Source organism: Papio anubis, chromosome 2, assembly GCF_008728515.1.
Source record: "Papio anubis isolate 15944 chromosome 2, Panubis1.0, whole genome shotgun sequence".
Lineage (NCBI taxonomy): Eukaryota > Metazoa > Chordata > Mammalia > Primates > Cercopithecidae > Papio > Papio anubis.
In genome coordinates this window covers 92158459-92186280 of record NC_044977.1, presented here as the reverse complement: position 1 = coordinate 92186280, position 27822 = coordinate 92158459, and the positions used below count along the sequence as shown (strand labels likewise).

The 27822-nt window shown below is 59.2% G+C and overlaps 1 protein-coding gene across 5 annotated transcripts; it reads right to left on the bottom strand.

The window, feature by feature from the left end:
• Window positions 1–140: 140 nt before the first annotated feature.
• PLXNB1 (plexin B1) lies at window positions 141–27817 on the bottom strand. 5 transcript variants are annotated; one of them, XM_021934441.2, is made up of 38 exons: window positions 27737–27817; window positions 23046–23098; window positions 21270–22382; window positions 20218–20400; window positions 19785–19913; window positions 19559–19659; window positions 19127–19259; window positions 18677–18833; window positions 18298–18406; window positions 18115–18223; window positions 17027–17707; window positions 16694–16816; window positions 16367–16489; window positions 15988–16081; window positions 15730–15902; window positions 15450–15601; window positions 13863–13968; window positions 13545–13681; window positions 13097–13273; window positions 12675–12861; window positions 12314–12556; window positions 11406–11582; window positions 11181–11329; window positions 10574–10674; window positions 10257–10474; window positions 9958–10136; window positions 9755–9821; window positions 9379–9525; window positions 8398–8566; window positions 7981–8084; window positions 7822–7906; window positions 7431–7603; window positions 7096–7256; window positions 6854–7001; window positions 4236–4300; window positions 4032–4107; window positions 2924–2998; window positions 141–1793 (listed from the first exon to the last, which is right to left on the bottom strand). In XM_021934441.2, the coding sequence occupies exons 3-38, from the start codon at window positions 22374–22376 to the stop codon at window positions 1689–1691; spliced, it is 6423 nt and encodes a 2140-aa protein (XP_021790133.2). In that variant the 5' UTR covers window positions 22377–22382; window positions 23046–23098; window positions 27737–27817; the 3' UTR covers window positions 141–1688. The 5 variants fall into 5 exon arrangements, with proteins under 5 accessions (XP_021790133.2, XP_031519237.1, XP_031519235.1 ...); XM_031663377.1 differs by lacking the exon at window positions 27737–27817 and adding an exon at window positions 27701–27720 and having other exon boundaries at window positions 1059–1793; XM_031663375.1 differs by lacking the exon at window positions 27737–27817 and adding an exon at window positions 26993–27107 and having other exon boundaries at window positions 1059–1793.
• Between the last annotated feature and the right edge of the window lie 5 nt (window positions 27818–27822).

The window sequence follows — 27822 nt, the reverse complement described above, 5'->3', positions numbered from 1 at the left end:
GCTCCCAAATGATGGCACCTGGCTGCTGACCTGACTGTGCTCCCCACATCCAGCAGAAATGGGAAAGAAGGGACAATGAAGCCACTGCAAAGAATAGCAGCTATGACTACCCCTGGCACAGACAAGACCAACATGGCTCCTTAGGGACAAGGACTTTGTGGATGGCTTTATTTAGGGCCAAAAAGAGGCAGGGGATAGGAGTCCTCCTGGAGTTCTATCAGTCTCTATATCTCCAAACACTCAATGAAGACCCTGAGGGGAGGATGGGTCTCTGTGCCAAATGAGAGGAAATGCTAAGGGTCACTGGGTTATGAAGGGTAAGCAGAGGGCCAAAGGGATGAGCCCTCCGAAGGCCTCAAGGCAGAAGGGCCCTCCTCTCATCTGCCAGGCATAGCTGCCACCCTATCTCTTCTGTTCCATGGGGGGCTGGCCTTCTGCTAAGGCCGAGAGTGGTCTCAGTCAAGAGGGGCATCAACCCCCTGCCCTACAGACCCAACTAGCAACATGAGAGCAGGTAAGACAGTCTCCAAGCTCACCTCTAGCTACAAATCAGGAAGAACCATATAAGGCGGACTTCATGGAGGCAGACAGTTTAGGAGCCAGCCCTAGGATGCCCTGATTTGGAAAGCAACACAGAAACCCTAAGTCCAGGAACAGGACCATGGAAAACAGCCCTCAAGACCCCCTCTGCCTAGAGTTGCCTGTAATTATGTCATCCTATCCTAGTCCCTTTCAAGATAAATAGAACATGAGTGGAGAAGTGAGAATAAGCAAACTGCAGATAAAGCAGGCCCCCCTGAAGAGACTGCAGACCCCTTTATCTCAGTCACCAGCCCTGCCCCAGATGGGGTTCTTACTTCCTTCATGGAAGCCTTGACCCCACCAGGCCCTGCCCAGGAGTCAAGGAGAGCCTCAGTCAGCCCTGCAGTCTGGGATATGATGGGGGACCATGAGACTTCCCCAGGGCGCAGATACTACATCCCCCTGGTACCTGTCAGGCATAGCTGCCGTCCTCCTAGTAGCCGGGGGCTGGGCCAGGCTCACACATCAGACTCAGTGCAGTGTGTTATCCTTTAATGAAGAGCTGGGTCAACTGAGCCACCACTCTCCCCAAGACCCCCCTGCAGCAGATGGCCCTCACCATGGCTCCCTGTGAGGCAGGGTGGCCCTGTGACAGCCAGCCCTGCTGAGGGGTCAGTCTGCAGTGGCCTAGGAGAGGCATTCAACTCTTAGACCTAGAATGTGGCAGCAGCAACGAGGCCAGAGGCAGCTCAACTGAGGTCAGGAATGGTGGAGGAGGCAGACAGGAAGTGTGGGGCTCTCCTCCTTCCTCTCCGAATCCCAGTGCAGCCAAGGCCAGTGTTCAGGAACAGCACAGTCTCCCCAGGGGCCTGGAGGCTCTTCCAGCCACTCTCTGGAAGCCCTCAGTCCCCAACTCCCTGCAGACCGGTGTCATAGGGTACCTGGACTCGGGAAGCAGGCTAAGTCCTACCCCATGAGCCTTGAGGACCCTGGCCTAGGAGGTGGGTCCAGCAGGGCCGAGGCCAGAGCCACCAGGAGACTGTGAGTCACCTTCCACTAACTGCTTGTCAGTCACTACAGGCACCTAAGAAGGTGGCCTCTCCCCCCGAGCTTCCAGGGCTGCCCAGGCCGGGCTGAAGCAATAGCAGGCCGTGGCTCCTGGGTCCCTATAGATCTGTGACCTTGTTTTCCACAGCAGCTGCAATCTGCTGGAGCCGATAGCCCAGCTGCATCTTCTGGGCCGTGCCATCCTCCTCCAGGGCAGTGATGATCTGAAACAGAGACCGATGCCATCAGGGGAGACTTCTTTGGCCAACGTGTTTGCTGCAAAATTCAACAGCCCTCCTAAGACACTGTGGCACAAGTGGGATAGGAAGCCAAGAAACCCAGCCAGTCACTTCACGTACTTTCTGTGACCTCAGGGCCTCGCCAGCAGAAGGGGTAATAACATCAAAGCCACCGTTTCTGGACGAATAAGGTAGGAAATGAAGGACCTGACTCAGTACCGAGCCCCTCAGAAGACCTGATGCAGCCATCCTGGCTCACCCACCCGCCCGGCAACAGCATTTCCCAAGTTCCTATCTGCCTGGTGCCAGACAAGGGGCAGAGACCCAAGAATGACCAGACACATGTGCTGAGAAAACAGACACTGATCAAACACCAACCACAAATTGGGGGCTGCCACCAAGGGAGCCAGTAGGAACCGGAGGGCAGCAGCACTTTGGAAAACAGCCACTGCCCACTATGTCTCCACGAGGGGATATGCCTGCATTACACTCTGCCTCCCCCATGCCCCATGCCATGGCCCATACCATGCCCAGGAAGACTGTGGGCCATGAGGCAGGTTCCTCATCTCTGAGCAGCAACAGTCACTTCACTGGTGCCACACAAACATCTAAGTGAACTATTCCATCAGGCACCCAGCGGGTTGACTGGCAGGTGCTCAGCTCTTCAGGCCCAGCCCAGGGATCGTCCAAAAAGATTCACCAGCTCCAGTGTACCCTCACACCCCAGCCCGTGTGCCTGGACTCTCCTCTTCTCAGCTCATGCAGCCAAGCCAGGCCTGCACCTGCATGTTGGCCGTGCCCAACATGCTGCCAACTCAGCAAATGCACACCACCTCCAGGCCCTGGTAGACCCCTTGGCCCCCACAACCACCAGCACTGTGCCTCGCCATCCTGCTGGGGAGCCGGAATGGGGAGTGGTGGGACAAGTGAGAGTACAGTCAATGCCAGGAAACCCGCCTGGAGAACACTTCCCAAGCCGCCCAGGGGCCCGGTCCCCCACTACGCTGTTCCTGGGGAAGACCAAAGCCCCCACCATGAGTCACAGGGTCAGAGCCCCTTAAGTCTCCTGGGATGCCTTGGGTCAGCCTCCCAGTTGGGGTCCAGGGCCTGCCCACCTGGTCATAGTACTTGTTGATGTACTTGTAGAGTTCATGCAGGGCCACTCGCGCCCCGAGGTCTCCAGAGTAGTTCTAGGAAAGAGGCCAAATGAAAGGTGAGAGAGATGAGGGGTACAGACAGCCACAGGAGGTGGCCCAGGACCCCAGGGAAGGGTTGGGGGAGAAGGGGACCTGAGAGGTAGGGAATGGGATGGGCACTACAGTGGGAAGCAGAGTCCCCTCCATGGCCCAGGGACCCCAGGCCAGGCGTGCCAGATGGTAACAGAACAGGGCAGCGCCAAGAGGGTCTCCGTGGTAGGAAGACAGCTCAGGTCTACCTGCTTCAGCAAGGTCTGGGGTTTCCACTGGAGCCCTGCCTCTCTCAATCCCTTAAGGTTCTAGCCCAGACCCTCTGCCACCCAGGTGACTCCAGAGCCAAGTGGCACTGATGTCACTTGCAGGCTGACAGCCCAGCATGATTCTGCTCTGGCCTAACTCAAGTATTTCCTGAGGTCACTCTCAGGCCCCTCCATGGGGACATCTCTGAGCCTCAACTTCCTCATCTGGATGATGGAGTCAGTGTCACTTAACTTGTGGAGTTCTTGTGAGGATCAAGTAAGACAATCAAAGCACCCCATGAAGGGCTTCACACACAACACCCCAAAATTACAGCTGCTATTAGTGTTGTGGTTGTGGCTGTCATCACCATCAACATTTCAGAAACATTGTTCGTAACTCCCTGGAGTTACATTTTAGGGCTGTTTTAGGAATGGGGGAAGTGGAGGGGACACCTGTGCCACCAAGGGAGGCACAGCAGTGGGAAGACGCACACAGGCAGACCCAGGCAGGCCTGAGGCTGAATCCCAGCTACCTTACAAGTGCCTGGCTGAATCAGGGTATATGGCAGCTGCCAGGACAAGACCCCTGCTTGTTCTGTGATGAGATGGTGGGAGCTCTGGTCTTTCAGTGGCAGTTGGAACATTCTGTACTTATGTTTCCTGCCCCAACCAGCTCACAGGGCTACTGAGGTTCCCAAGGGCTTCCTTGCAAAGGGGCAGTGTGAAGTGGACAGGACTGTTGTGGCAGGAGGCCTATGCCCAACCCAAGAAGCAGAGGGAGGCCTTACCCAAGACAGCTCAGCCAGGACAGAGTTCATCTCTTGGTCGCTGGCTGGGACAGCCTGTCTGATGTCTGCATAGTACCTGCCAGAGAGACAGGGCACAGCAGCTGCTGGGTAAACAAGCCCACTCCCCTGCTCCCCACCAGAGCCCACCCCCCGAGTCTCAGCTGCACACACCCTCCAACCTCTACCCACCGCACCCTCCAATACCTTTCCACCATCTGCTTGTACCGGGGGATGTCCCGTGCATACAGAAGTTTGTTGATCGGGGAGTCCTGGACATAGCAGGAGGACAGAAAAGAGGAAGGAAGGAAGGATGATCACCTGTTCAAGTGATCAAGTGTCCTGGGTTTCCCAGCACTGCTTCAGTTTTGAAAAGGAAAGTCTCACATCCCAGGAAGCCCCTGAGTCCCGGAAAACCAGCTCAGGTGGTCACCCTAGCCTACTTCCTTCCGCGGAAGCCTCCACTGCTCCCTCCCCTCCACCAACGTCCAGCCTCTGATGTCATCAGAAATAATTTCTCGGCTCCACCTGCCTCCATCTAGATCCAGCAAGAGCCCGGTATGCAGGGCACGAAGCTGCTGTTCACTCCCAGGGTCATCATGTTAAAAGTGAGTGAACTGAGACCCAGAACATTACCTAAGCGGCCACAGACCACTTCACTCCCCAGTGGCTGAACAAGGATTTGAAGCAGGTCTGTCCAGTCAGTTTCCACCACTTTAACACACCTAGACACAGCCTCTACCACTGAACTGGGTTCAAGTCCCAGCAGCCATGGGCTCTGGGCAGCATACTTCTGTTCTCAGGACCTCTCCTCATCTTAGAGCTGCTGGGAAGGTGAGAAATATCTCGAGGTGGCACTGCCCACCGTGAGCAGGGACCCAAGGCCAGCTCCTCTTGTCAACCTGAGTCAGGATTCGCACCTTCTCGACAACTCCCCATGGGGGAACCCTTGGCATTCCTGGTTGGGGCTACTCCTGAGCTACCCAGGAACCATCTGCTGTTCTGCTGGGAAGGGTAGGTACTGGGAAGATCTGGTAAAAATCCCAGCCACCACATAGGGTCTACCCTGGAGGTGGCCCTGTGGGTCCTGGTGTGGCCCTTTGGTTCTTAGCTCATTATAGGCATGATGACAGCATCTGGATCAAAAATGGCTCCCAAAAGACAGTGCTACAATTTTGTTTTTTTTTTTTTTTTTTGAGACGGAGTCTCGCGCTGTGTCACCCAGGCTGGAGTGCAGTGGCACGATCTCGGCTCACTGCAAGCTCCGCCTCCCAGGTTCAGGCCATTCTCCTGCCTCAGCCTCCGAGTAGCTGGGACTACAGGCGCCCGCCACCACGCCCGGCTAGTTTTTTGTATTTTTAGTAGAGACGGGGTTTCACCATGTTAGCCAGGATGGTCTCGATCTCCTGACCTCGTGATCCGCCCGCCTCGGCCTCCCAAAGTGCTGGGATTACAGGCTTGAGCCACCGCGCCCGGCCCAGTGCTACAATTTTGAACAGAACTTTCTGTTTTTTTGTTTTCAGACGGTCTCGCTCTGTTACCCAGGCTGAAGTATAGCAAACAGCGCAGTCATGGCTCACTGCAGCTTCAACCTCCCAGGCTCAAGTGATCCTCCCACCTCACCCTCCCTAGTAGCTGGGACCACAGGCGCACACCACCACTCCTGGCTAATTTTTGTATTTTTTGTAGAGACGGGGTTTTGCCATGTTGCCCAGGCTGGTCTCAAACTCCTGAGCTCCTCGGGCGATCTGCCCACCGCAGCCTCCCAAAGTGCTGGGATTCTAGGTGTGAGCCACCGTGCTCAGCTAATTTTGATTTTTCCCAGAGGTGTAGGGAAGTATCTCTCAAGAGGTCCCTCGCCAACTGAGACCTGGGGGTCAAGGCTAAGCAGAGCCCCACTCATGGACCTGCAGAATTACACGAGGGCCCTGCCCACTGGATGCCTGAGCAGACACCTTGGGGACCTCATATGTCAGGGGACTCCCGGCTTTGACTGCTGTGACAACAGACTCCCAACCTCTGTGCTCCCGGACAGCTCCGACTACTCAGTCTCCTGTACTTCCCAGCTCTCCTCCTCACACATCCCTCAAACCGTGACACCCCCTGTACTCTCTTCCCTACTGCCCTACTGGCAGGCAGACACCTCCAGCACCCTAAGGAACCAAACCCACCCAGCAGCCCAGGGCTGCTTTGGGATTGAACAATCCATGTCTCTACCTGGAAACCCCACAAACACCAGACACCTCCTCCAAGTCTGAGCTTACCATAGCCAGAGGCCCAGGGATCATGTGTGACCCCCCCTCCTTCTTCCTCATCACCCACATCCAACCTTCAGCTTCTGCCTGCCCTGCACCCTCCTGCCCAGCTTGAACCCAGCCGCTGCTTGTCAGAAGGACAGCACAGCGCCCTCGTGGGACTCCCTCCCTCAGCTCATCCATGCACAGCAGCCACAATGCTCCACAAACTCTCAGGTCTGGTCACACCACTTCCCTGTTCCCAAACCTTCTGTGGTTCCCACTGCCACAGGAGTGAGTCCTGACCAACTGGCCCTGGCCTACTTCCACGCCTGGCCAGCACTCTATGCCCCAGCCACACCAGGCTGCACTTGCTGCCCACAACTTCAGCTGTGAATTGGCACACAATGCCCCAACCTCTTGCTCATCCCTTAAAACGGAGGCGGCCCTGGGATGAAGCCTTGGCTTGGAAGGTCAGAGGTCTCCCCGAAGTCCTCCTTGAAGTTCTCAGAAAAGCCTAGAATCTGAGTGCACACACAGCACTGTCCACCCTCACCCATCCCCGTCCACATCCATCCCAGACTTGCTCACCCGGCCCAGCTTGTGGTCGGCCAGGGTGCAGGCGTCCATGAAGGTCTGTGCAATGACAAGGAGCACCGCATCCATGTTATCAGATGTTTGCACGTCGAACACAAACTGCGGGTTTTTTATTATATTGATCCAGAACCTCAGAGGCAAGCTGCGGGTGGGGCAGGCATGGCCAATGAATGTGCTGGGGAGGCACAAGAGAAGACCCCCCACACACACCTAGAGCCCACCCAGCACCACCCTACCTGTTGGTCTTCCAGATGTGGATGGTGTCCTGGTCGGAGATGCCATGCTGCTGGGCCTGCTCATCCAGCAGGTCAAAGAAGTACTTCACAGCGAGTGGCACGGGGCGGCTGGTGCTGAGAATCACCTGGAACAGGTCGTCCACAAACTTCTGCAGGGTGCCCTGTGGGAAGGGGGAAGCAGAGAGGTGTGGTCAGCAAAGGGCCCTCAGCAGCAGCCCAGCCTCAGACACCCCCCGGCACTGTACCTGCACAAACCCCACAGCACCCCCAAATCCCACGAGTGGCCATGCTCCCCCTCAGCCCAGGCCCCACCACCTTGGCAAGCCCCACGCCACCTTCATGGACAGCAGGCGGGTCAGGTAGATCTCAGGGATGGCCTTGGCACGCTCACGCTCCCCGCCCCGAAGGCTGCCCCTCCGAGGCCTGGGCGGCTCTGGCTCATCACTTGGTTTCACCAGGTGCCAGGGCCGGATGCCCCCCTCATCTACATCCTCCAGCATTGGGGTCCCTGTGCCAAGAGCCCACAGCTGTCACCCTTCCCCAGGTGCCACCTCCCCAGGCCCCCTGGTTCTTGCCAGCTCTCCCAGGGGTGGGGGCACCTGGTTGAGAGCTTCCCTGGGCAGAAAGGAAATAGGCACAAGCCTGCCCTGAGGCCCAGAGGACCTTCCCCATGACTCTGGGCTGAGCACAGCAGGGACAGAGGGCCGTGTTGGGGGCAGTACTCACGCTCTCCAGGGACATAATCCTGGTTTTCCCGGAGCACATGCTTGGTGAGGCAGGGGACGAGGGCCACAGTTGCTCCATCCGGGACCTGCTGAGCACAGCTGGTAATCCCTCCACCAGCCCCAGCTCACCATGCCCTCCTCCAGCTCCCACCCCTCCTACCTTGTAATGCTGCAGTGTGTTCAGGCGCCTCCATAGACCCTGGACCTCAGAAGTGACATCCTCATCAGAAAGAATGAGGTGTCCAGCCACCCCAGACCGCCACTCTGCAAGGGCAAGGCAGAACTGGGTGCAGGGCTGGAGGATACCCTTCCCACAGTACAGCCCATCTCCTCCTCCACGGGGACACCAGCCCCTCCATCACGGGGCAGTCATACTCAACCTCAACCTCTCCAAAGACCAAGAGCAGGACCCCTCCCCAGATGAGAGGCTGTCCAACAAAGATGTTCCAAAGCCGGCTTCTGCCCACCTCCCAGCATCCTCCCCACCCTGAGTGATGAGCTGTCCCTGCAGAGCTGGTCTGGGGCCAGCCCAGGCCCAACACTGGCTCAGGTCCCCAGGGGCTCTCCACGCCCTTACCAACATCAAGGGTGCGAGGGTCTGGCCGCTGGGTGAGAGACACTCCTTTATAAAGCTGGTCCAGCATCTTCTCCTTGGCCTGGGAGATGGTGTCACAGTCCAGAACCTTCACGGGCACACCCTGGGCCTCTCCTGCCTCAGGCCCCACAGCCAACAGTGCATTCAAGGTCTATGCAGGACACACAGGAGTCGTCAGGGTTCATGTACACTCAGGATGACCAAGACACAGACCAAGGGCAGGGACAACTCATGAGGGGCTGCTGCCTCTGACCCCCATGCACCACACATTCCCTAACTCTCGTCTCTTCACCTGCCTGCCTTCCCCAGGGCCAGCAGCTTCCTCCCCATTGTGACCCCAGCACCTAGCGCAGAGCACTTGTAAATGACTACAGGGTAAATGGCAGAAAAAAAGGAGTGAGCACAAGTCCCTCATTACTCAGATCCCCAGGTTCCTGGCTGAATGGGCCAGGCTGAAGGAGCTTCGGGAAGCCTGCAGGAGCAAATATTCCCACCCATCCAACAGGGGAGGGGTTCAGCAGGCCTTAATGGGGGTTTCCCGCAGGAACCCTTGTGCGTAACTAAGGGGAAAGCAACCCAGAGAGAAGACCTGCCAGAGTGGGGCTGGCTTGGTGGGCAAGGCCACATCCCTGGTAGGAGGGCCAGGCCGACAGGGTCAGGCCCTGGCACAGCTCAAGCCCATGGTCCAAGGTAGGGCTGGCTCCTCTTAAACCCTGGTTGTGGCTACCCTGGTTCCATCCCTAGTCTGGGGCACCTGGAGGCCTTATCATCAAGGTCTGCTCTAAACTGCCATCCTGCTAAACTAGTCTGATGGGCTCTCACCAGCAACCAGCCAGAGGTCACCCCGCTCTACATCCAGGTACCCACATCAGAAGCTGGCGTCCAGAGCCCACACACCCACACACTCTCCACCCTCGCCCTCACCGCACTCAGACTGCAGGCCACACACTTGCACACCCTCACCAGGGGACGGTACTCCACATCCTCTCTAAGCAGGCGGTTGTCATTCAAGGTGTATTTGGCCTTGCCTGTCACACTGTCCACTGGCCCCTTATCCACTTGATGCTTAATTCCTCGAAAGAGCATGTACAGAGGCTCCCCTACAGAGTCCTAGGAGAGCACAGGCAGTTAGGGCCCTCCCGGCAGGTGGCAGAGGTGTATGGGACATGACGCACACTGGGAAAGGGGACAGGACACGGGCTTAAGGGGACTGAGGACAGGCTGAGCAGGAGTCTCTGCTCTGGCACAAGTGTCCGAGCTGCATGGTGGCTGAGGGCTTAGCAGTTTAGAGGGCCTGACCCTCCCTAGACAGGAGCCCTGTCCAGCTCTGCCCCCTCACCCTCACAAAGGTGTACAGACAGATGGACATCCAGTTGGTGAGCAGCTTCTCCACCACAGTCTCTGTCCTGAGATGATGGGAAAGGGGAATGCCAGGGTCAGCAGGCGGGGCTGCAGGCCTCTCTATCCTGCAGACCCCCCAGCCTGAGGCCCCACCCCAGCTCCAGCTATCCAGGGCCACCCAGCCCCAACAGCCACACAGACCTCCGCAGCATCAGCTTGGGGTTCTTGGCCACATACTGGGCAACCAGGTCACTGAGCAGAGTGCGGAGGATGTCAGTGAAATACTCAAGCTTCCCATGCAGTGCCACAGTGAGCAGAGACGCCACGTAGGCACGGTCCCGAGCTGAGAAGGTGCGCTGGCTCTCCAGCGTGTGGATGAACTGCAGCCAAAGAGAGGGGGTGGGAGAAGGGGGTTGGGGGACAGAAGGGCGGGCTCAGAAACCACGCCCTGGAGAAGGGGCAGGGCCAGGGGCAGGCCAGGAAGATGCAGGTGGGGGCACCTTGGTGAGGAAGAGCTTGCTGTTGAGCAGGTTAGAGAGCTGCCCCAGCCCTTGCTCCACGGTGGGCCGTCTGCTCTCAGGCACACCCAGGTCCCGGTGCAAGGGCGACTCGCGGTGCCCGGGGAAGAAGATCCTCTCCGCATACACCTTGTAGTCGAGGAAGGGGATGCCACTGCCCAGGAGGTCACTGGTGAGATCGGTCATCTCGGTCATGAGGTCTGTTGAGCAGAAGAGGCCAGGTTTGGGCACCAATCCCATGTGATGGGAGCAGGTTTGGGCAGAGCCCTGGAGGGCAGGGCCTGTTCTCCTGGGCACACCTGTGAATTCCTTCTTGCAGCGGTCCCGCACGCTGCTCTCCAGATTCTCCAGCTGGATCTGAACCTTCTTATAGTCCCTCAGGGCCTGCTTGCTCTTCCTCCTGCTCAGCACCAGGGTCAGGAGGGGACGGCCGGATGAGTCCTACTGGCCCAGGCCTGCCTGACCTATCCCCAGGCACACCCTGGCCTCATCCACCACAGTCCAACCCAGCCATGCCAGCCAAGCTCAAGCCTAGCCCAGTACAATTCAGCCTTTCCCCTCCCAAGCAAGTCACAAACACCCGTGCCCCGTCTAGCCCAGCACAGTTTAGCCTAGAGATCAGTCAACCACAACCAGGCCAAATCCATCCCACAACCTATTTTTATAAATAAAGATTTGTTAGAACACAGCCACATTCATGTGTTTTCATGTCGTCCCTGGCTGCTTTTGTGCCACAGTGGCAAAGTTGAGTTGTTGAGCAGAGACCACTTGGCCTGCAAAGCCTAAAATATTTACTCTCTGGCCATTTACAGAGAATGTTTCCTGACTCCTGGCCCAGTCTGTCCCTTCCCAGTCCAGCCAGATCCCACGACCTGCCCCAGCCCAGCCACATCTGGCTGCACCCACCTGTACATGAGGACAATGATGATGACACCCAGAGCCAGAAGAGAGGTGCCCACCCCCAAGCCCACCTGGGCTGCCACAGGAAAAGCCCCAGGGCTCTCGCCATCATACTGCACGTGACCCAGGGAGAAGCGCAAGTTTCCCATCTGCACCTGTGTCGGGAGCCGCCTGTAAGCAAGGGTTCAGCCCAGGTCAATGCCCAGCCCGGCCAGGGACCTGCCCACTGACCGTGAACTCAGGCAAAGAGTCAAGTGCCTCTCGGAGGGCATGGTGCTGTGGCAGGGGCTGCTCCACAGGGGGCTCGCAGTACAGGTGGTGCCGGGTCAGCGTCTTCACTACACAGGGGCCGTCCCCTATCATAGCCACCACCTCCTCCTTGGACATTGCAAGGTCCAGGTTCTCTCCCTGGAACAGAGGGTCACCGATCAATCACTCAGGACCCTTCCCTCAGATCCTGTCCTCCCCAAATGTGGGAAGGACCCTGAGACCCACTCCCAGCAGCAGGGCTGACAGCCTCTCAGCACCCGTCCCCTGCGTGCAGGCCAGTCACAAGGTGTCCTCCAAGCTGCTCCTCATCACCCTTGGCTGCCCTTTCCTATCTTTCTTCTCCAGAACGAAAAATCTGGAGAACATAAAGCTGTCTTCCAAACCCTGCCCAGTTACCTAACAAAGCCGGAGCCCCCACTCTGTGTCTGATGACTCACCAGGTGGGTGATGATGGCATATCGACCTGTGGTCTGCCCGCATGCCCGTCAGCTGCCCACTGTGTATGTCCAAGACACATGCCTAGTGCATGTCTATGTGAGCCAGGCTGCCAACTCGGGGATTAGCCCGATGGCCTATGTGGACCACGCCACCCAGCTACTGCACAGGCCAAACATACAAATGCAGTCATTCCAGAGCCTGCCATGGAGTGCATCAGGACCCAGGCCACCAGCCAAGCAGTCAAGCCCATGCCAGATCCTAGGCTAGGCACCTCCCACCAGCCCCCTCTGCCCCCGACACAGCAAAGATGAGGAGCCATGTCCATCCACCGGCCCTTGCTCTACTGTCTCAGCCTCTCTACCACACACAGTAGAGATGTCCAGCCAAGGGAAGGGTCTCGGGGCCCTGCCAGGTCCAAGTAGGAGCTGTACCTCCACAGAGAACACACTCCCAGGCTTGTGCCGGAATGGCATGGTGGGGTCCTCAGGGTTGAGTGGCTGCAGGGTGGGGTCAGCCTCGTAGGAGAAAGGTGTGGGGTTCAGTGTTGCAAAGTCAAAGATCAGGTTGTCAAGGATAAATTCCACCCGGACCCAGGGGTCCTCGGGCAGGCCTGGGAGGGCAGGTGTGCGGCATGTGATGAGCTGGGAGGAGTTGACATGGCATGGTTCCTCAAACTGGAAGGAAGACAGGCAGGCTGACGGGGGGCCAAGCAAAAATGGGAAGAGCCTCCTCTGGCACCTGCTCTGGCTATCCCCAGGGTGTGGTATGGGGCGAGGGGAGAGTGTGGGGTACCCAAGGGTGTCCTGCATGCTGGCCACTGCAGGAGGGTCCAAGAGAACACGCCGTCTCCGGGACCACGCGACGCCTCCGTCCAAGCCCCTGGCTGGGCTGCAGCATTCTCGAGACCACGGTCACCCGGATTCTTGGTGTCTGTACCACGTCCAGATTCTGGCCACGGACCGATATCTCACGTCCTCCACTGAAACAGACCATGAGCTTACGTAACGTAAGATGGCTTATGTTACCTGGACCTAAAGCACAGCCCAGTCCCAGCTAGGTCAGCTCAGCCCCAGCCCCAAACCACATGACCCCCTGCCCCTACCAGCAGCATGGGATTCTCAGTGCCCCAACATAAAGCCCTACAAACCCCCACATAGTGGAGCTGCAAAGATCTCCCTGCCACCTGCCATGCAGCCACACCCTTGGCCCAACACCTGAGGAAGCTCTTGGTGGGGCCAGCAGAGGTGATGTTGGGGTCGAAGGTGTACTTGAACTGTCCACGTTGAAGCCTCCGCTCCGTGGCCCCAAACCACACAGCCACAGGGAGCGTGGCAGGTGCGGGGCATGGGCTGGTCTCACACCGCAGCTGTTCTGACTGCTGCCCCGGCAGCCTGGGAGGGGAGGTGGGAATGAATGGAGGGGCGCAGGCAGGGGAAACTTGGACCACTCAGGCCCCAGCTGGCTTCCCTCTAGTGCTGACTGCAGTCTCCACCAGGTGTCCCTGGAGGTGCACTCCCACCACAGCCGGCTAGGGAGGGTCCAGCCACTCTCTGAAGAAGCAGACTGGCCCTCTTCCCCTTTCTGCTCTCCCCAGGATCCCAGACCCCTCCATCTTTCCCCTGGAGCACATGGATTTTTGCAGGATGAGGAAGTGCCCCTCACAAGTGACAAGGCTGGTCTCCAACCACCACTCGGATGTCCTCCAGCCGCCCAGTCAGGAGCTTGGAGCCATTCAGGGTGAGATGGGTGCCCCCAGCTCTGGGGCCGCGGGTTGGGAAGATGGAATGGACCTTCGGGTCCTGTGGGAAGGAGGACAGGGAGAGAGACAAGCATCAGACCAGACACAGGGAGGCGGGGACAGCCTGAGAAACAGGATGGTCCAGGACTGGCAGCCCCACCAAGGCAAAACCAGATAGGTTGAGAGGAGTCACCAGAGGGGGTGGCCCGCTGGCAGCTGGGGGTGGCTCAGCAGTCAGGTACCTGGTAGGCAAAGTCGTGCTCTGAAACGCCACGTCCTCTTCCCAGCACCTCCACCGCTGCGGCGCCGGCCACCTCCTCCCCACTGGCCCCGGTGATGCACACGAGGCTGTAGGCACACAGCAGGCTAGGGGGTGCCAGGCTGCATCGAGGGCCCCTCAAGCTTACCTGGCAGCCCCTCTCCCTGCCCCACTGTCAGGCGGTCTTCCCCTTCCCATCCTCCACAAGATTGACAGAGACCCTCTCTCACTTTGGAGGGAATTCTTTATGACACATCAGAAGGCCTTGGTATCTGAGAATTAATATTTGTGGTTTCAATCATTTAAGTTCAACCCCAGAGGCCCCCAACAAGGAAGAATTTATCTGTGGCATAACTTTACAAAGGGGCCCTGTTAGCCTGGTTGTGGGGTGAGCTGCTGAGCAAAAGAGTGGGCACAGCTAGCCGCCCATGTCCTCTGCCACGTCACATGCACAGTACCCACTCAAAGCATGGTAGAAACTTGATTTATTCAGGAAAAAGAGTCCCTGAAAGCCTCTAGTCAGACAGAGGAATACATGTGAAGGGAAAGTGAACCGTCTAAGAAAATGCTGGTTCTTAGCCAGAAAACAGAAGCTTGGGCAAATTAACTTCCAGAGTGCTAAGCCTGCAGTGGCTCAACTCAGTGACATTGTCACAGTTGCTGCAAACACTCTAGGAAGACGCAAGTGACATGTGAGCCACGCAGAGGAGGCTCCAGACAGAATATATGCCAATTGCTTCGTAAATCACAAAGTCTTATGGTCTGGAACACTAACAGTCTAGATAGTCACTGTAAGTTCTCAGTCATAACACATTCAGGGGACACTCCATGCCTAGCAGAGTGGTTCTTTATTTCAAATATAGATTCTGGGGCCCCACCGTGGGCCTCCTGAACCCAGATGTCTGAGGGGCAGTTGAGGATCTGCTCTGTGTTGGTTTGGGACAGGGTCTGCAGATTACCCTGATATTCAGCCAGGTTTGGGCCCTGCTGCTTGTGGACATCTCCTTAGGAATGTCCTGCACATGTACCTTTGGGGCCTGCAACCGCTGGCCAGGTTCCCATAACCCAGGAGCCCCAGGAAGGCAGCAGGGGTCCCGAGAGACGACAGTGGAGTCTGGCCCTCGGCAGGTGTGCCTTTCTGAGGTGTGCCTTCCAAGTCTACCTTCCTGAGGAGCCTGGCAGCCCAGGACAATGCCTGGGGAAGAGTGAGCTGGTGAGAAGGCCAGCCCCTGAGTTTATCTGTCTGATCTCAGGGTCCTGCTGCCACAGCTATTAATATATCCACAGTCCCTCAGAAGACCAGGTGAGCAGAGCAGGAAGCAGAGCCACCAGTCAGCTCTGGGCAGTGACAGGCCCAGGAAGGATTCCCCAGCAGCCCATGCCAGGAACTTACAGGTCTGGTGGGCGCCCAGGGTCTTCAGTGGCAACCCTGGCACTCAGGCATTGTGGCCAGAATCAAGGAACAGGGAGACAGTGGGGCAGATAAGCGGGGGATGGAGGCCCCAAGCAGAAAAGCCAACCGTGGAGGCCCCAGGCTGTGCCATGCTCCAGCTGGGTGCAGCCAGCTCACCTGCTAGAGACCTCGTACTCCTGGGCAACCACAGCACAGGGCACTCCAGCCACCGTGACCATGCCCAGCACATCCTGCACATGCTGGCCCAGGTTGGAGCCCCTGATGGTGACACGGGTGCCTCCGTCTACAGGCCCAGTCAGTGGCTCCACCTGTTCCACGACAAGGACTGCTCACCTCTACTCAACTGGAAAGGCAGCCCCAACCTCCCACCTTTGGGACCCCACACCCTCCCTCTAAGGGCAGCACTGAGGAAGGGATGGCCAGCCTTTCAACAAACCGAGTGGATGAGGGGCGCTGGGCACTGGGTGGCCACAGCCTCAGCCTCACCACAGGCCTCCCGGGTCACACAACGTGGACGCTCCCCCTCACACCACACACAGCCATACTGGGGCATGGCGGTTTGGCAGCGGCTGCAGTCTCCATGTCCCACGGAACAGTCATACAGTACCACTGGGGGTGGCAGAGACGCACGTGAGAGGCAGGCCTGGGAGAGCCCTGCTACCGCCGCCAGCCCAGCAGCCCACAGGTGGCTCACCATGCAGCCCCTCAGCACTGTCCACACGCAGACGGCCGGCCCGACGCAGAAACAGCCCCACACGGAGCTCTGGCTGCAGAGCCTCATAGCTGAGCTGGAGAAATTGGAGTGGGTTCAGAGTCAAGCACTGGGGGAAGCGTCAGGCCTGGGGAGGGGGTAGTCAGAGAAAGGACTAAAATGACCAGTTAGGAGCATAGGGTCAGAGGGACCCCATGGGGCCACAGGTTGGAGGGCAGAGCCAGAAATGGAGTATGGGGACCCCATGGGGCCTCAAGTTACAGGTCAGAGCTGGGATGCAAGGACTCTACGGGGCACATGGTCCGAGGTCAGAAATGGGTGTGCAGACTCCCTCAGGGCGACAGGCGCTCATGGTGTGCACCTGGTGCTGCTGGCAGGTGACATGGCACTGGGTATCTGGAGGTGGCTCACACTCGACCCGGGCCTCAACCACCACCTCAAGGCCCTCCAGCTCCATCACACACTCATTTTCTCCTGGGCCGTCCTGAGGGCAGAGAACACAGCTGTTTGGGCAGTTTCAGGAGCTGGGTCCAGGGAGTCCTGTAGGTCGCCCAACAGATCCCCTAGCACAGCCTCTGGGTTGGAGTTGAGCCCTCGGACTCTGCCCTCTTCCTGCTCCCCAGGGCTTGTGCAGAGTTTGTCAAAGCTAAGGAGGCTGCAAGGACAGCGGCAGGCAGGACACACTGACCTGGAAAAGGTGAAGGTTCCTGCCTAGCAGCCGGATTTCCCGCTCCACATGGACCGGCATCAACGTGGAGCCCTGAACGCTCTCTACACAGGGGCAGGAGCTTGCCCCCGAGGTCACCTCTTCCTGCAGGCACCAAGGGCAAGGCAGTCTATGGAGCCCACCCTGCCCAGCTCAGCCCTCTGCCTTGCCAGATTCCAGGGGCAAGGCCTGTGTGGGGCTGCAGACTCCACCCTGCCCCTCGCCCCCTCCCAGTGCAGAATCACAAGGCAAGCTAGGGGTAGCATCTTCCCCACATCCCCTCCCCTGAGGCCTCCTTCCTGGGCTGGGCCTCACCAGCTCCCAGAGCCCGGGGGTGTCATACTGGTAGTCGAGGCTGGACGGGAGGATGAGGGGGGCGGGAGGGCCCTCAAGCTCTGCTGAGTCTCCATCACCTGAGAGGAGGGTGGAAGTGGAGAAGGCGGGTGCGTCACCCCCCGTCCACTCGTCCGCCTCGGGCAGCTCGCTGCCTTCTCTCGTCAGCCAGTCCAGGGCGGGCTTCACGGAGCCCATGGCCCCTGGGAAAGTGGTGGCAGGAACAGTGGCAGGGGGCAGGTCCAGGGGCACTGTGGGAGGAAGGGCCTCAGGGCCAGGGTCTGCAGGGGGCACTGCTGCTACCTCTGAGGGTGACAGCGGGGAGGCCAAGAGGTCCTCAGGTGTGGCTGTGGGTCTGAAGTCAGTGGGGGCAGGGACAGTGGTTCCAGGTCCATTTGGGGGGTTGGGAGGGGAGGGCTCCTCATGGAGAGGCGACTCTGTGGAGCTGGGGGAAGATATGGGGCCAGAACCTGCCCACGGCCCCCAGGGGCTGAGCAGGGAAGGACTGGCCCCAGGTGAGATGTCCAAAGTTGTGGCTGTGGACGGAGCCCCAGGCTCCACAGGAAGGGTATTAGGAGCAGGGGTGACTAGGGCTTTGGGGGCTGTGGGTGGGGAGGGGCTGGGTCCGTCTCTTGCAGGATGGGCTGGGGAGACAAGGGGGCTCTGAAGGGGGAGGCAGAGGAAGACAGGAAGGGCCACTCAGCAGGCAGGCGCGGGACAGGATGCAGGCAGGCACAGTGTATGTTAAGAGGAAAGGAGACCAAGGAAAAGAGAAATAAAAACAGCCCATTAATTCTCCACAGGAGAAAACTGTGGGGAAGGCTCCAGGGGTGTCTGTGCCGAGGTGGGGCATGAAGGCCAGACCTCCCCTGCCTCTCAGCTACAAACGCCCTCTCCCAAAACAGGCGGGATGTATCGGCGGCTGTTCTCCAGGGAGTCCGTCACACACAGCGGCTCTGGTGCTCAGGACAGAGCCTCACATAGGCAGACAGACCCCAGGCCATAAGAAAAACTCTCACACTGGGACCCCCAACCCACCCCCGTATGGCCCAACCCAAGGTCACACTCACCTGATGGCTTGCAACCATGGGCCCGGTATCACACGAGGCCTTGTGTGTGCACAGGTGCTGCCAGACACACCAGTTACACCCCCAGCGGCTGCTCACACAGGCCTGGCACCTGCACAGAGCACAGCCATGGGGCAGGGGTCGCCACGGGGAAGCCCAGGCCTGGGGACAGGGCGAGGAACTCACTGCGCAGATGGGCGGAGTTCAGCGACCGCCACACAGTCATAGAAGGAGAGGGAAGTTTTGGCGATCACAACGGCGCCAAACCTGAGCTCCACGCTCACGGAGACGTGGTCTGCAGAAGGGGAGAGGGCCAGGGTTAAGCAGCAAGGAGGTACACTCAGACCCAGAGCCGATATCCTGAGCCCTTGAATGGGGAAGAGGACCCGGGGTGAGGGAATACAGTCCAAGGGCACAGAATGGAGGCTTCAGGTGGTTGGGGAGTGGGAGGACTCAGAGAAAGGCATTCATTCATGGCTCTTTGCCTGGATTCACACCTTAACCCCACCGCATCCCCTGGAGCAGGGGCTGGCCTCCCCCAAGGCTGGCCCATTCTCTCACCCACCGGCTCCTCTTGGCAGCACTGGGGCCTCATTAGGGTCTGGGGAGGGGCACATCACACCAGAACCAGTCAGCAGGGCAGGACTCTGATGTTCCCCAAAGTGGCAGGAATATGACTCCCCTGGCCACAGGGGTGGCAGGTCTGGCACTGATAGGAAAACCTGCCAAGAGAGCCAAGGACAGACACACTGTTGGGGCTAGTGGACAGCAGACCAGGGCTCACATTTATGGGGAACCCAATGTGGACAGGCACCAGCAGTTAACAGACCTCAGGCCTCCCCAAACACCCTCTGGCCTGAGTTAGAAATACATGGGCAAACTGAGCTCCTAAAAGAAGTGACTTGTGTGAGGCCATGTGGTATCTGACATGTCTGACACCAGGATCTAAGATCTCTACCCAGACCTTGATGCCCAGAGCCCTCCCCACCAGGGCCCTCCCTATCTGATCATTCACCTCCCTCGTTTCCTCTCGGCTGATGTTGGCAGGACTCATGGCTGCCACTCGCAGACAGCCCAGCTCAGACTGGAAGCTCCATAGCCACTGCTCTGGGCCCTGGCCCCTTGAGCACTCAGAACTGCGACTGCACCTGAGCAAGAATGACCGGTGTCTATCTGTGACCCTCACAGGCCACTGGGAGTTCATAGGGTAGGGACTCCTACAATCTGGAGGACCTGGGCAGGGCCCTAGAGTGGGTATGATACAGGTTCCTGTGTCTGCCCTGGCAGGGCACTGATGCCCAGTGCAGAGGATGGGGGTGGGGAATCAGGGTGTCTGGGGATCAGGGGTTGAGAGTCAAGCACTAAGGTTCAGGAATTCTGGACAGGACAATTATGCAGGAGCATTGTGGGCTTGAGGCTGGGACTGGGATGGGGTCAGGAATCTGACCTGCCAAGGAGCACACACCACCCACAGTATGGGTCCCTGTGAGCAAGGCAAGATGCACAGTCCAGGTGCTGAGCACAGGAGGCCACGGGAACCTTCAGAAGCTGTGACAGCAAAGAGGACCTGAGGCCGGCAATCCAAACACCAGTGGCTCACCCACAAATGGGTCTCTGGCCCCACCCAGAGGCCCCTCCCAGCAGCCATGCCCTTGTTTATGCCTGGCACTCACTGTGCTCTGGGTCATGACATACAGGTGCTCAAAGTTCCCATCAAAGGTGAGGTCTCTGCTAACTGCAGACCCCTGATGGATGCTCTGTGTGGAGTACGAGTGGCCATCGCTCCCTGGGCCCAAGTAGACCTGGGATCAGAGACCACAGGGTCTGGGATCGAAGTCCATGGGCAGAGGCCCAAAGCCCTCCCCTCCTCCACCCAATCGAAGTAATTTACAGACAGAATTTCCTCCTGGGCAGTCACAGGTCATACCAACCAGCCTAGCGGGGATGGAGGAAAATCACAGGTAAACACCACCCAGTCCTGGGAGAGCAGCTCAGGTCATCTCTCCTGGCCCAGGGGTCACAGGGATAGCTTAAACCAGGCTGGGTCCCCAGCAACCTGTTCCCTCCAGACTCTGGGACAGGGGCCAGTACTTCCTGTGGGCTCACCCTGTGCAGCTGCCCTTGACTATCACCCAGGAAAGCAATGGTGTGTCCATCTTCCACGGTGACTGCCACAGCTGTTAGCTGAATCCCTGGCCACTCCAGAATTGGTGTGGCTTCCAGTGGGACCCGGCTCGCCATGGGGCTGGGCGTATGGTCTGAGCCACAGGGATAAGCATCCAGGGTGTCCTATAGGCAGCAAGAAGCATCAGGAAGGCCCTCCCTGGATAACCTCCTTGGCCACATCCTCCCTGGCCAACCTCACTCCCTCCCGCAGCCGCTCTGGTAGCTCTCCCTATACAACAGTGTCTTCTCTGCTGGCCCTCCTGGGACAACCCCATCCCTGTCCCCAGTCTCTCTGGGCCCTCCCTAACAACCCTTCCCTGGACAATATCCCCCCAGGTACATCCTTAGCCCTATCGCAGTGGACTGATCTCCAGTTCTGCTCCAGTCCTTGGGCAGTTTCCAGTGGCTCCTTCCCCCTCTTTTGATCCCCACCGCTGCCTGTGGCCCCACCTTCTCCCATCCCTGGCCTGGGAGTGCTTCCTCCAGTTTCTGTGGTCACCTTGCTCCTGGACCACTTCTCCAAAACCTCTCACAGCCTGCTCTTCTGCTCCAAGTCCACTCACCGGGGCCCTCTCCTGCCTCTCACTGACTCAACCCTGTGTGCAGCTTCTTCCCTTTTTTATCCATCCTGAGGCTACAGCTCATCAATCCCGACCTCACCTTCCTCTCCTGCTCAAGAGCCAAAGGTCTCATTCCATTATAGGTCCCTGTCCCTACCCAAGAACCCCCAAACATCCTCCCAATCCACCTACACTAGGGCCACCCCTCCAGCATCCTAGTCCAAGCCCATCTAGACACTGCTGCCACCCGCATGCCAGGTTTGTGGTAAGGTACCACTGCCCAGGAAACACAGGAAGCACTTAATATCTGCTGATCTGATCATCCTCGTGCTACCACCAGCTGCCCTCGGACACTCTGGGCAGCTCCTTGGCTGCAAATACTTGGCCAGTGGCCTCAGAGAGGGGGAAAAGCAGGGCAACACTGGAACTCACCACTGGCAGCTGTGCACAGTCAGAATTGACATCATACTCGATGTAGGCCACCTCGGTCCCATCCTCAGCACGGCCCTCCCGGGTGTAGCAGGCATCTCGCGTGCGATTAGCAAGCCGGTCCACCTCATCCAGGGGGAAGGCACAGAGGGCAGAGGCTCCAGATGCCCCAGCAGCCGCCAATGGGGGTCGGCCCACAGTGGGGGGTGCAGCTGAGGAGAAGGCTGCAAAGAGCACCTCTCCATGCGCCACCTCCCTGGACGTGGCCACAGCTGCAGCCTGGATCAGCCCGTAGCGGCCACCTTGGCAGGCCAGAGGCAACTCCACATAGGAATAGTAGTGCTGGTCCCGGAGGCACACTCGAGACACATAGGCACGAAAGGCTCTAGACTGAGCCTGCAGGTCCCGCCGCAGGAACAGGAAGTAGGCGCTGGCCCCACGTGCAAAGGCACTCACGAAGTGGTGGCTGTACTCAGAGAGGCGGCCCACTGCCAGCTTGGCTGTCTCCTCATAGGAGAAGGCAGCTTGGGGGTCCGGCGGCCACAGGGCCCGGGTTGTGATGGGTGGAATGCCACCCCCCACACCCCTGCTGGTGTATCCTCGCCCCACAAACAGGAGGGGCTCCCCTGCCAAGCCCTGGGCTACCAGCCCCACCGTGCTGACCGCAGGATCATTGGCAGCCACATACTGGGTGTCCCCAGGCCGCTCTGGCCGCAGCAGCAGCTGCTCAAGCTGCCCCAGGCGCCGCTGCTCACAGACTCCCTGGTGCACGCTCCCGCACACCACCAGGGCCCCTGGGCTCACCAGGAGCAGCTGGTTCGGGTTGTTGGTAGGCTGGGCCTGGGGGCACTCATCAGGCATCACAGGTGGCAGGCAGTCCCTGCTGTCTAGCACAGGGCCGGTGGACACTGAGGCCTCCAGCTGCAGCCCAGGGCTCAGCTGGAACAGGAAGTTGGTGGCCCCCAGGTAGAGGGTGCCTGAGGTGGGGTCTCTTGCCAGGTGCTGCAGATACGTGCCATTGGGAGTGAAAGCAGCTGGTGGAAGGGGCTGGAGGGTGAGGACCCACCCAGCCCAGAGAGCCTGGAGAAGAGCTGGGCCCAGGGCAGGCATGGTCACCTGGCAGGGAGACAGGTCGAGAGAGTGGGGCTCATGTGGCCGCCAGAGCACCCTGGGGCCACTGGTAAGGGATAGGACTGTGGCATTGCCAAGATGCCCCTCCTAACCTAGGGGGTGAGCAGAGGAGGACCAGGCTTCTTAGACAGGCACTATGTCCAGGATGACCTCAGGACCACACGCTAGAACGAGGTCAGAAATAGGAGATACTTCCTAGACAACACTGCCCATTCTTTGCAGGCACGATTCTCTAAGGAGACCTGCACCCCACTCACCATCCCCCCAGATCAGAGGGTGAGGAGCTGGAGAGGCCATGCCCAGGAAGCAGGGTCTGGATGGGGCAGGAGAGCAGGTGATGGGAAGGAGGGGCCCAGACCCCAAGAAAGGAGAGGCTCTACATGGATGAGGGTTTCCCAGGCAGAAGGAGGAAGGAGAGGGAGGTCTCCTGAGCCAGCAGAATGTTAGAGCAAGACAAGAGTTGGGGGCAGGGCCTTTCAGGCCAGGAATCCAGAAGGGTAATAACCACAGAACCAAGAGGCCTGAGAGATGTAAGGAGGCTCCAGCTCGGAGGGGTGGGGCCTGAAGGGCTGCACCCCACCTCCGAGAGCCCTCAGAATAGGTAGGAGTCATGCTGTTCCTAGATATCTAGTGTGAGGTCAGGCTCACCTGGCAGGGCCGGCTGGATCAGGAGACAACAGCATGACCCGTGTGGGAGTCACCTAGAAGAGGGGAAAGCCGAGTGTGAAGCTGGGGCCTGGGCTGCAGGCACATGGAAGCCCTGGGCTCCCCACTGGGGAGGCAGCACAGAAGCACCCCCTCCCCACCGCCCAGCCTGCTGGTGGAGCTGGGCCCAGCCTGGCCCCTGGCCACCAAACACATTCCACAGAGGACGCCTCCTCGGAGCCCACACGAGGAGGGGGAGGGCGGCAGAGCCAGGCACCCAAGGGGCCTGGGAAAGGTCAGCTAGGAAGGAGCCCCACGGCTGGCAGGGTTCAGCCAGGCCCCCAGCATGGCCCTCTCCCTGTGAGGTCCCTCTCTCTGCTCAAACTTCACCTTGTAAAGGAACCCAGGCATACACCCTCTACACGGCCAGGGGCTGTCCCAGCCCAAAGGGCTACCAGCGCTTCAGCAGACAGGCACTCGCACAGCAAGATGCATACACACCACCCACCCTGCATGTGTACGCCTACAACACACACACACACACACACACACACACACAGAGAGAGATGCAGATGCCATCTGTACACACAGCACAGTGACACACACAGACACAGCCACCCATGTTCAAACACCACATGAAGACACATCCATATCGACACACAGGAACACACACACATCACACTCACCTGAGACATTCAGACCACCACTCACATTTAGACACACACACACATTCATGCACACTCCCCTCGTTCGAGAGTACTTAGTTGGAGCCCTACATATAGAGAGCTGTAGAAGCTAGGCCATCTCTTGCTATTTCCTCTCCTGCACTTCAGAGTAGTGCCAGGACCCAAGATGTGGGCTAAGTGGAGTATGTCCTGGAGGAAGGTGCCATGCCTGGCTGTTCCCAGGCCCATCACCAGGACCTCCCCAGACTTTGGGTGCCTGCTCTCTACACAGACCCCTTCTTGGGCCCCAGCTGAGGCTCCTGAGTCCCTGAACCAAGAAACTATGGCAACACCACCTTCCCCAGTGGTCCCCAGCCAAGAGCACCAAGGTTGGTGAAGTGCTGGGACAGACAATGCATCTCAGACTGGGAGACACTTCCCCTACTTGCCTGTGCCCAGGCCACATTGCCCAGCCCCTCCCATCACCCAGCTGCCAAGCTGCCTGCGCAAAATATCAAGTGCTTGCTTCTCCCAGGTCGGCTCATCCTAGCTGAGGCCTGAGCAGCGTACTCCTGAGGCTGCCCCAAAGTGAACAGGGCTGGGCACAAGGCTCAGGGGAGGGTCCAGCAGCCTGGTGGAAGCTGGGACACTGTGGCCACAGCCCGGTGGGAGCAGGGGGGCCGTGGTCACAGCCTGGCTGGGCACTGCTCCCGAAATAGCTTGGGGGTTTCCATTTTTAGTGTGCAGAAAACAGGGCAGCTCTATGGGAGCAGGAACAAGGCTGCCTCTGTTTGCCACCCAAGGGGGCGGGGGGGGGGAAGGGGGCAGCAGGGAAAGTCTTGAACCCGGCCAGGATCCCAGGACTGTGGCAAGACCAGGCTGCCCAGGAGCCCCCCACCTAGTTTCCAAGGGATGAGGAAAGAAAGTTTCTTCCCATGGGAAGACAGAGTCCACCTGAGGATGGGCAGAGGTCATCTCTTGCACGGGGCTACTGTTCAATTCTCCTGCCACCGCATGCCAGGGATGGGCCTTGGGCACAGGGTCCCATAGTTAGACCAATACTCACTCCTACATGTTTACAAATATTTGCTCAGAGCCTACTGCATGCCAAAGTTCTCCAGCCCTCAAGGGGCAGCAACAAAACCACTCCCCATATGTGATATCAAAACTGGATTGATGGATGACAGAGCCTTGGGAGATGAAAAAATAGTAATAATAATAATTAATTTAAAAAAAAAAAACACTGGATGAGGAGACAACAGGAAGAAATGGGTGGGATCAGAACAGCTCCTGGCCAGGCCACCGAAGAGATCAGCCGCTGACCCACTCCAGGGAAAGTGGTCAGGCTTCTGCAATCAGTCTCCCTGTGAATCAGGACCTAGCACCCCTTGCCCCTCCACACATACCATGGGTAGCTGAAGGAGGAGAGAAAGAAGAGCAGTGCGTTTTTCTCTTCCATTTCAGGCACATGGATTTCACTTTATCTCTGCCACAGGCCACTGAGCAGCTCCCAGCCCCTCCAATCTAGCCTCCCAACTCCCAACTTCTTGGGGCTTTACTTGAGTAGAATTGGAGTACACCCCTCCCCCAAAAGCCTCTGGGGCACCCCAGAGCAGGAGGGATAAAGGCCCACCCCTCCAGTCCACACCTCTCCCACCCGATCCATGCCAGTGCTCCCCCACAAATACCCTTCGTTCCTGCCAGCCTGAACTGCAGGCTGCCTCGCTCCTCCAGCCGCCGCACAGGCTCTTGCCGCTGCCTGGAATGCCCACTCCCTCGCTATCCCATTAACTCCTACACCAACCATCTTCTAACTGGGGAGCCTCCCCTGTCCTCCCAGGCTTCTGAGGAGGCCACTGCATGCAGTGGACAGAATGGACACACCTAGCCAACACTCTGACAGGCACGGCTGCTCGGCCTCAGGCTCTCCGAGCCTCAGATTTCCTAGCTGTACAATGGGAAGAAGGATTGCTCTGACCAGTAAACATGATACAGCATGTGCCTGGCATTAGTGATGCCAGCCAGGGTCACTTTTCTCCCAGTTCCACCCTCCTACTCTGGACTTGAAGCTCCTTGAAGGCAGGGAGTATGCTTTCGATTCAGAGGCCCCGGCAACTTGCACAGACTTCAGCACAGACCAGATGCTCCCTGCATGGTGAACGTACCCCCATTTCACAGCCAAGAAAACCCGACAAATAGGGGAGATAGAAGGCCCACAATCCCTCCAAGCCACTTGGTCTCTCAAAGGGAAGACGTTGGCCCCACTTTTGTTAATGACCAGGCCAGGGCAGACTGAAAAGGCTGATCTAGAACCAGACCTCACATCCCCAACTTACACAGCCTGGATCTCCTGCCCACTCCCAACATCTGAGGCCCTGTTCAGGCTCACAGCCAAAGCCTAATTCTGCCTGTGCCCAGGCCTGCCTGGAGTCTCTTCTGGGCCCACCCTACTCTGAACCTTTTCAGGGGGCCCAAGACTGCCCAACTTTTGTCTGCAGAGCAAGCACCTCCCGGACCCCCGTGGAGCTGTCCTCGACAACAAAAGGGGCTCACAAACCCCGCCATTCCGCACCTGCAGAGGGGCCATAGGACAGCCCACATTTGCCTTGCTTTCCAATTAGTGGGAAGCCGGCCTTCCCGTTTCACCCTCCTGCTCAGCTTCCAGGGTCCACTACAGAGGTGAGTTATTCATTGACAGTGCAGCAGTGCCCGCTGCTCGCCCTGTTTTCTGTGTGTTGAGGAGGGGTGGGGAGATCCACCATTTACCAGGCACCTGCAATGACCCCAGGCGCTGATCGATCACCCACTGAATATGTCTGTGTGTGGAGAGGAGGGCCCCCCTCTGGGGGTCAGCAGGCTCGAGGTCCGCCTTTGTCAGTCCCACCGGGAGCAGCCAGAAAGGGCTGTTACTACTGAGGGGAAGCCCCGACCTCCCCACTTGGCTCGTCCTTGACCCTCCCCAACCCCCGGACCCCGAGGCGAGGACCCCATCAGTGGCCCTGGGAGGGCGGGGAAGGGGCCGGCCGGTCCCCGGTGGCGGCGGCGAGGAGGGGGCGCGGAGGAGCAGCTCCACCTCCTCAGTCTCCCAATCGCGTTCCAGGCGGAGCCGCCAGAGTTTCCCTTCGCGCGGAGAAGTGTGGTCCCAACTCTCAAAACCAAAGTCGCCCACCACTCACCCAGGCCGCCCCTGCCCGGCAGGATCGAGGCCCCGACCCGTTCCACCTCTGGAGCCCCGGTCCTTGGAGCCCCGGTCCTCGCCGCCCCGGCCCCGAGCCCCGCACTCACCACCCGGCCAGGCCCCACTGGATGTGCGCGCCGAGGCGGGCGCCGGCCGCTCCGCGCTCGGGCTCCGCACGCAGCGGCCTCCCCCCGGGTCTGGCGGAGCCGCAGCTGTTACCCGGAGACCGAGGGGCGGAAAACTGCGCCCGCTGCCCGCCCCTCCCGCGCGGCGCTGCCACCGCCGGGAACAAAGGAGACAAAGCCGCGTCGGCCGGGCCCGGCTCCGCTCCTTCCCCCTCGCCTGCCGGGCTGCCCTCCCCCCGCCCGCCGCCCGAGCCAGGCCGGAAGCAGCCCGGAGAGCCGGGCGCGCGGCCCCGAGCCGCCCGGGACCCCGCATTCCAACCCCGCGGGCTCAGCGTCGGCCGAGGGCTGGGGATCCGACCCCTCCCGCACGCGGGAGGGCGGGGGCGGGTTGCACAGCGGCGGTCGCCATGGCAACGCCGGTAGCCCAGAGGGGTGAGGAGTGAACCCCGGGAGCCAAAGCCGCCCCGCCCCGTCGGCCTCACCTGCGCGCCGCCTTGGAACCGGAACTGGGAACTTTCCCGGTTACTAGGGGCCGAGGCGGAGGGTCGCGCTCCGCACCCGCAGGTGCTAGTGGAACAGCGCCCTGGCCTCTTCCCGCCCGTCCAGAGCCGGGTCGCACCCGGGTCCCTCACCTGCCCGACCCGTTCTCCTGCCAGAGCCTGGCCTCGCCCCGCGCCCGGAGCTCCTTACCCGGCTCCGGTGGTCATCCTCCCCAACTTTCTTTACCTGAACTCCGAAGCGCCTTGTTTCTCCCCTGCGCACCTGGCCCTGCCCACCGCCCCTGCTCCCAGTACTCCCCAACAGCCAATCCC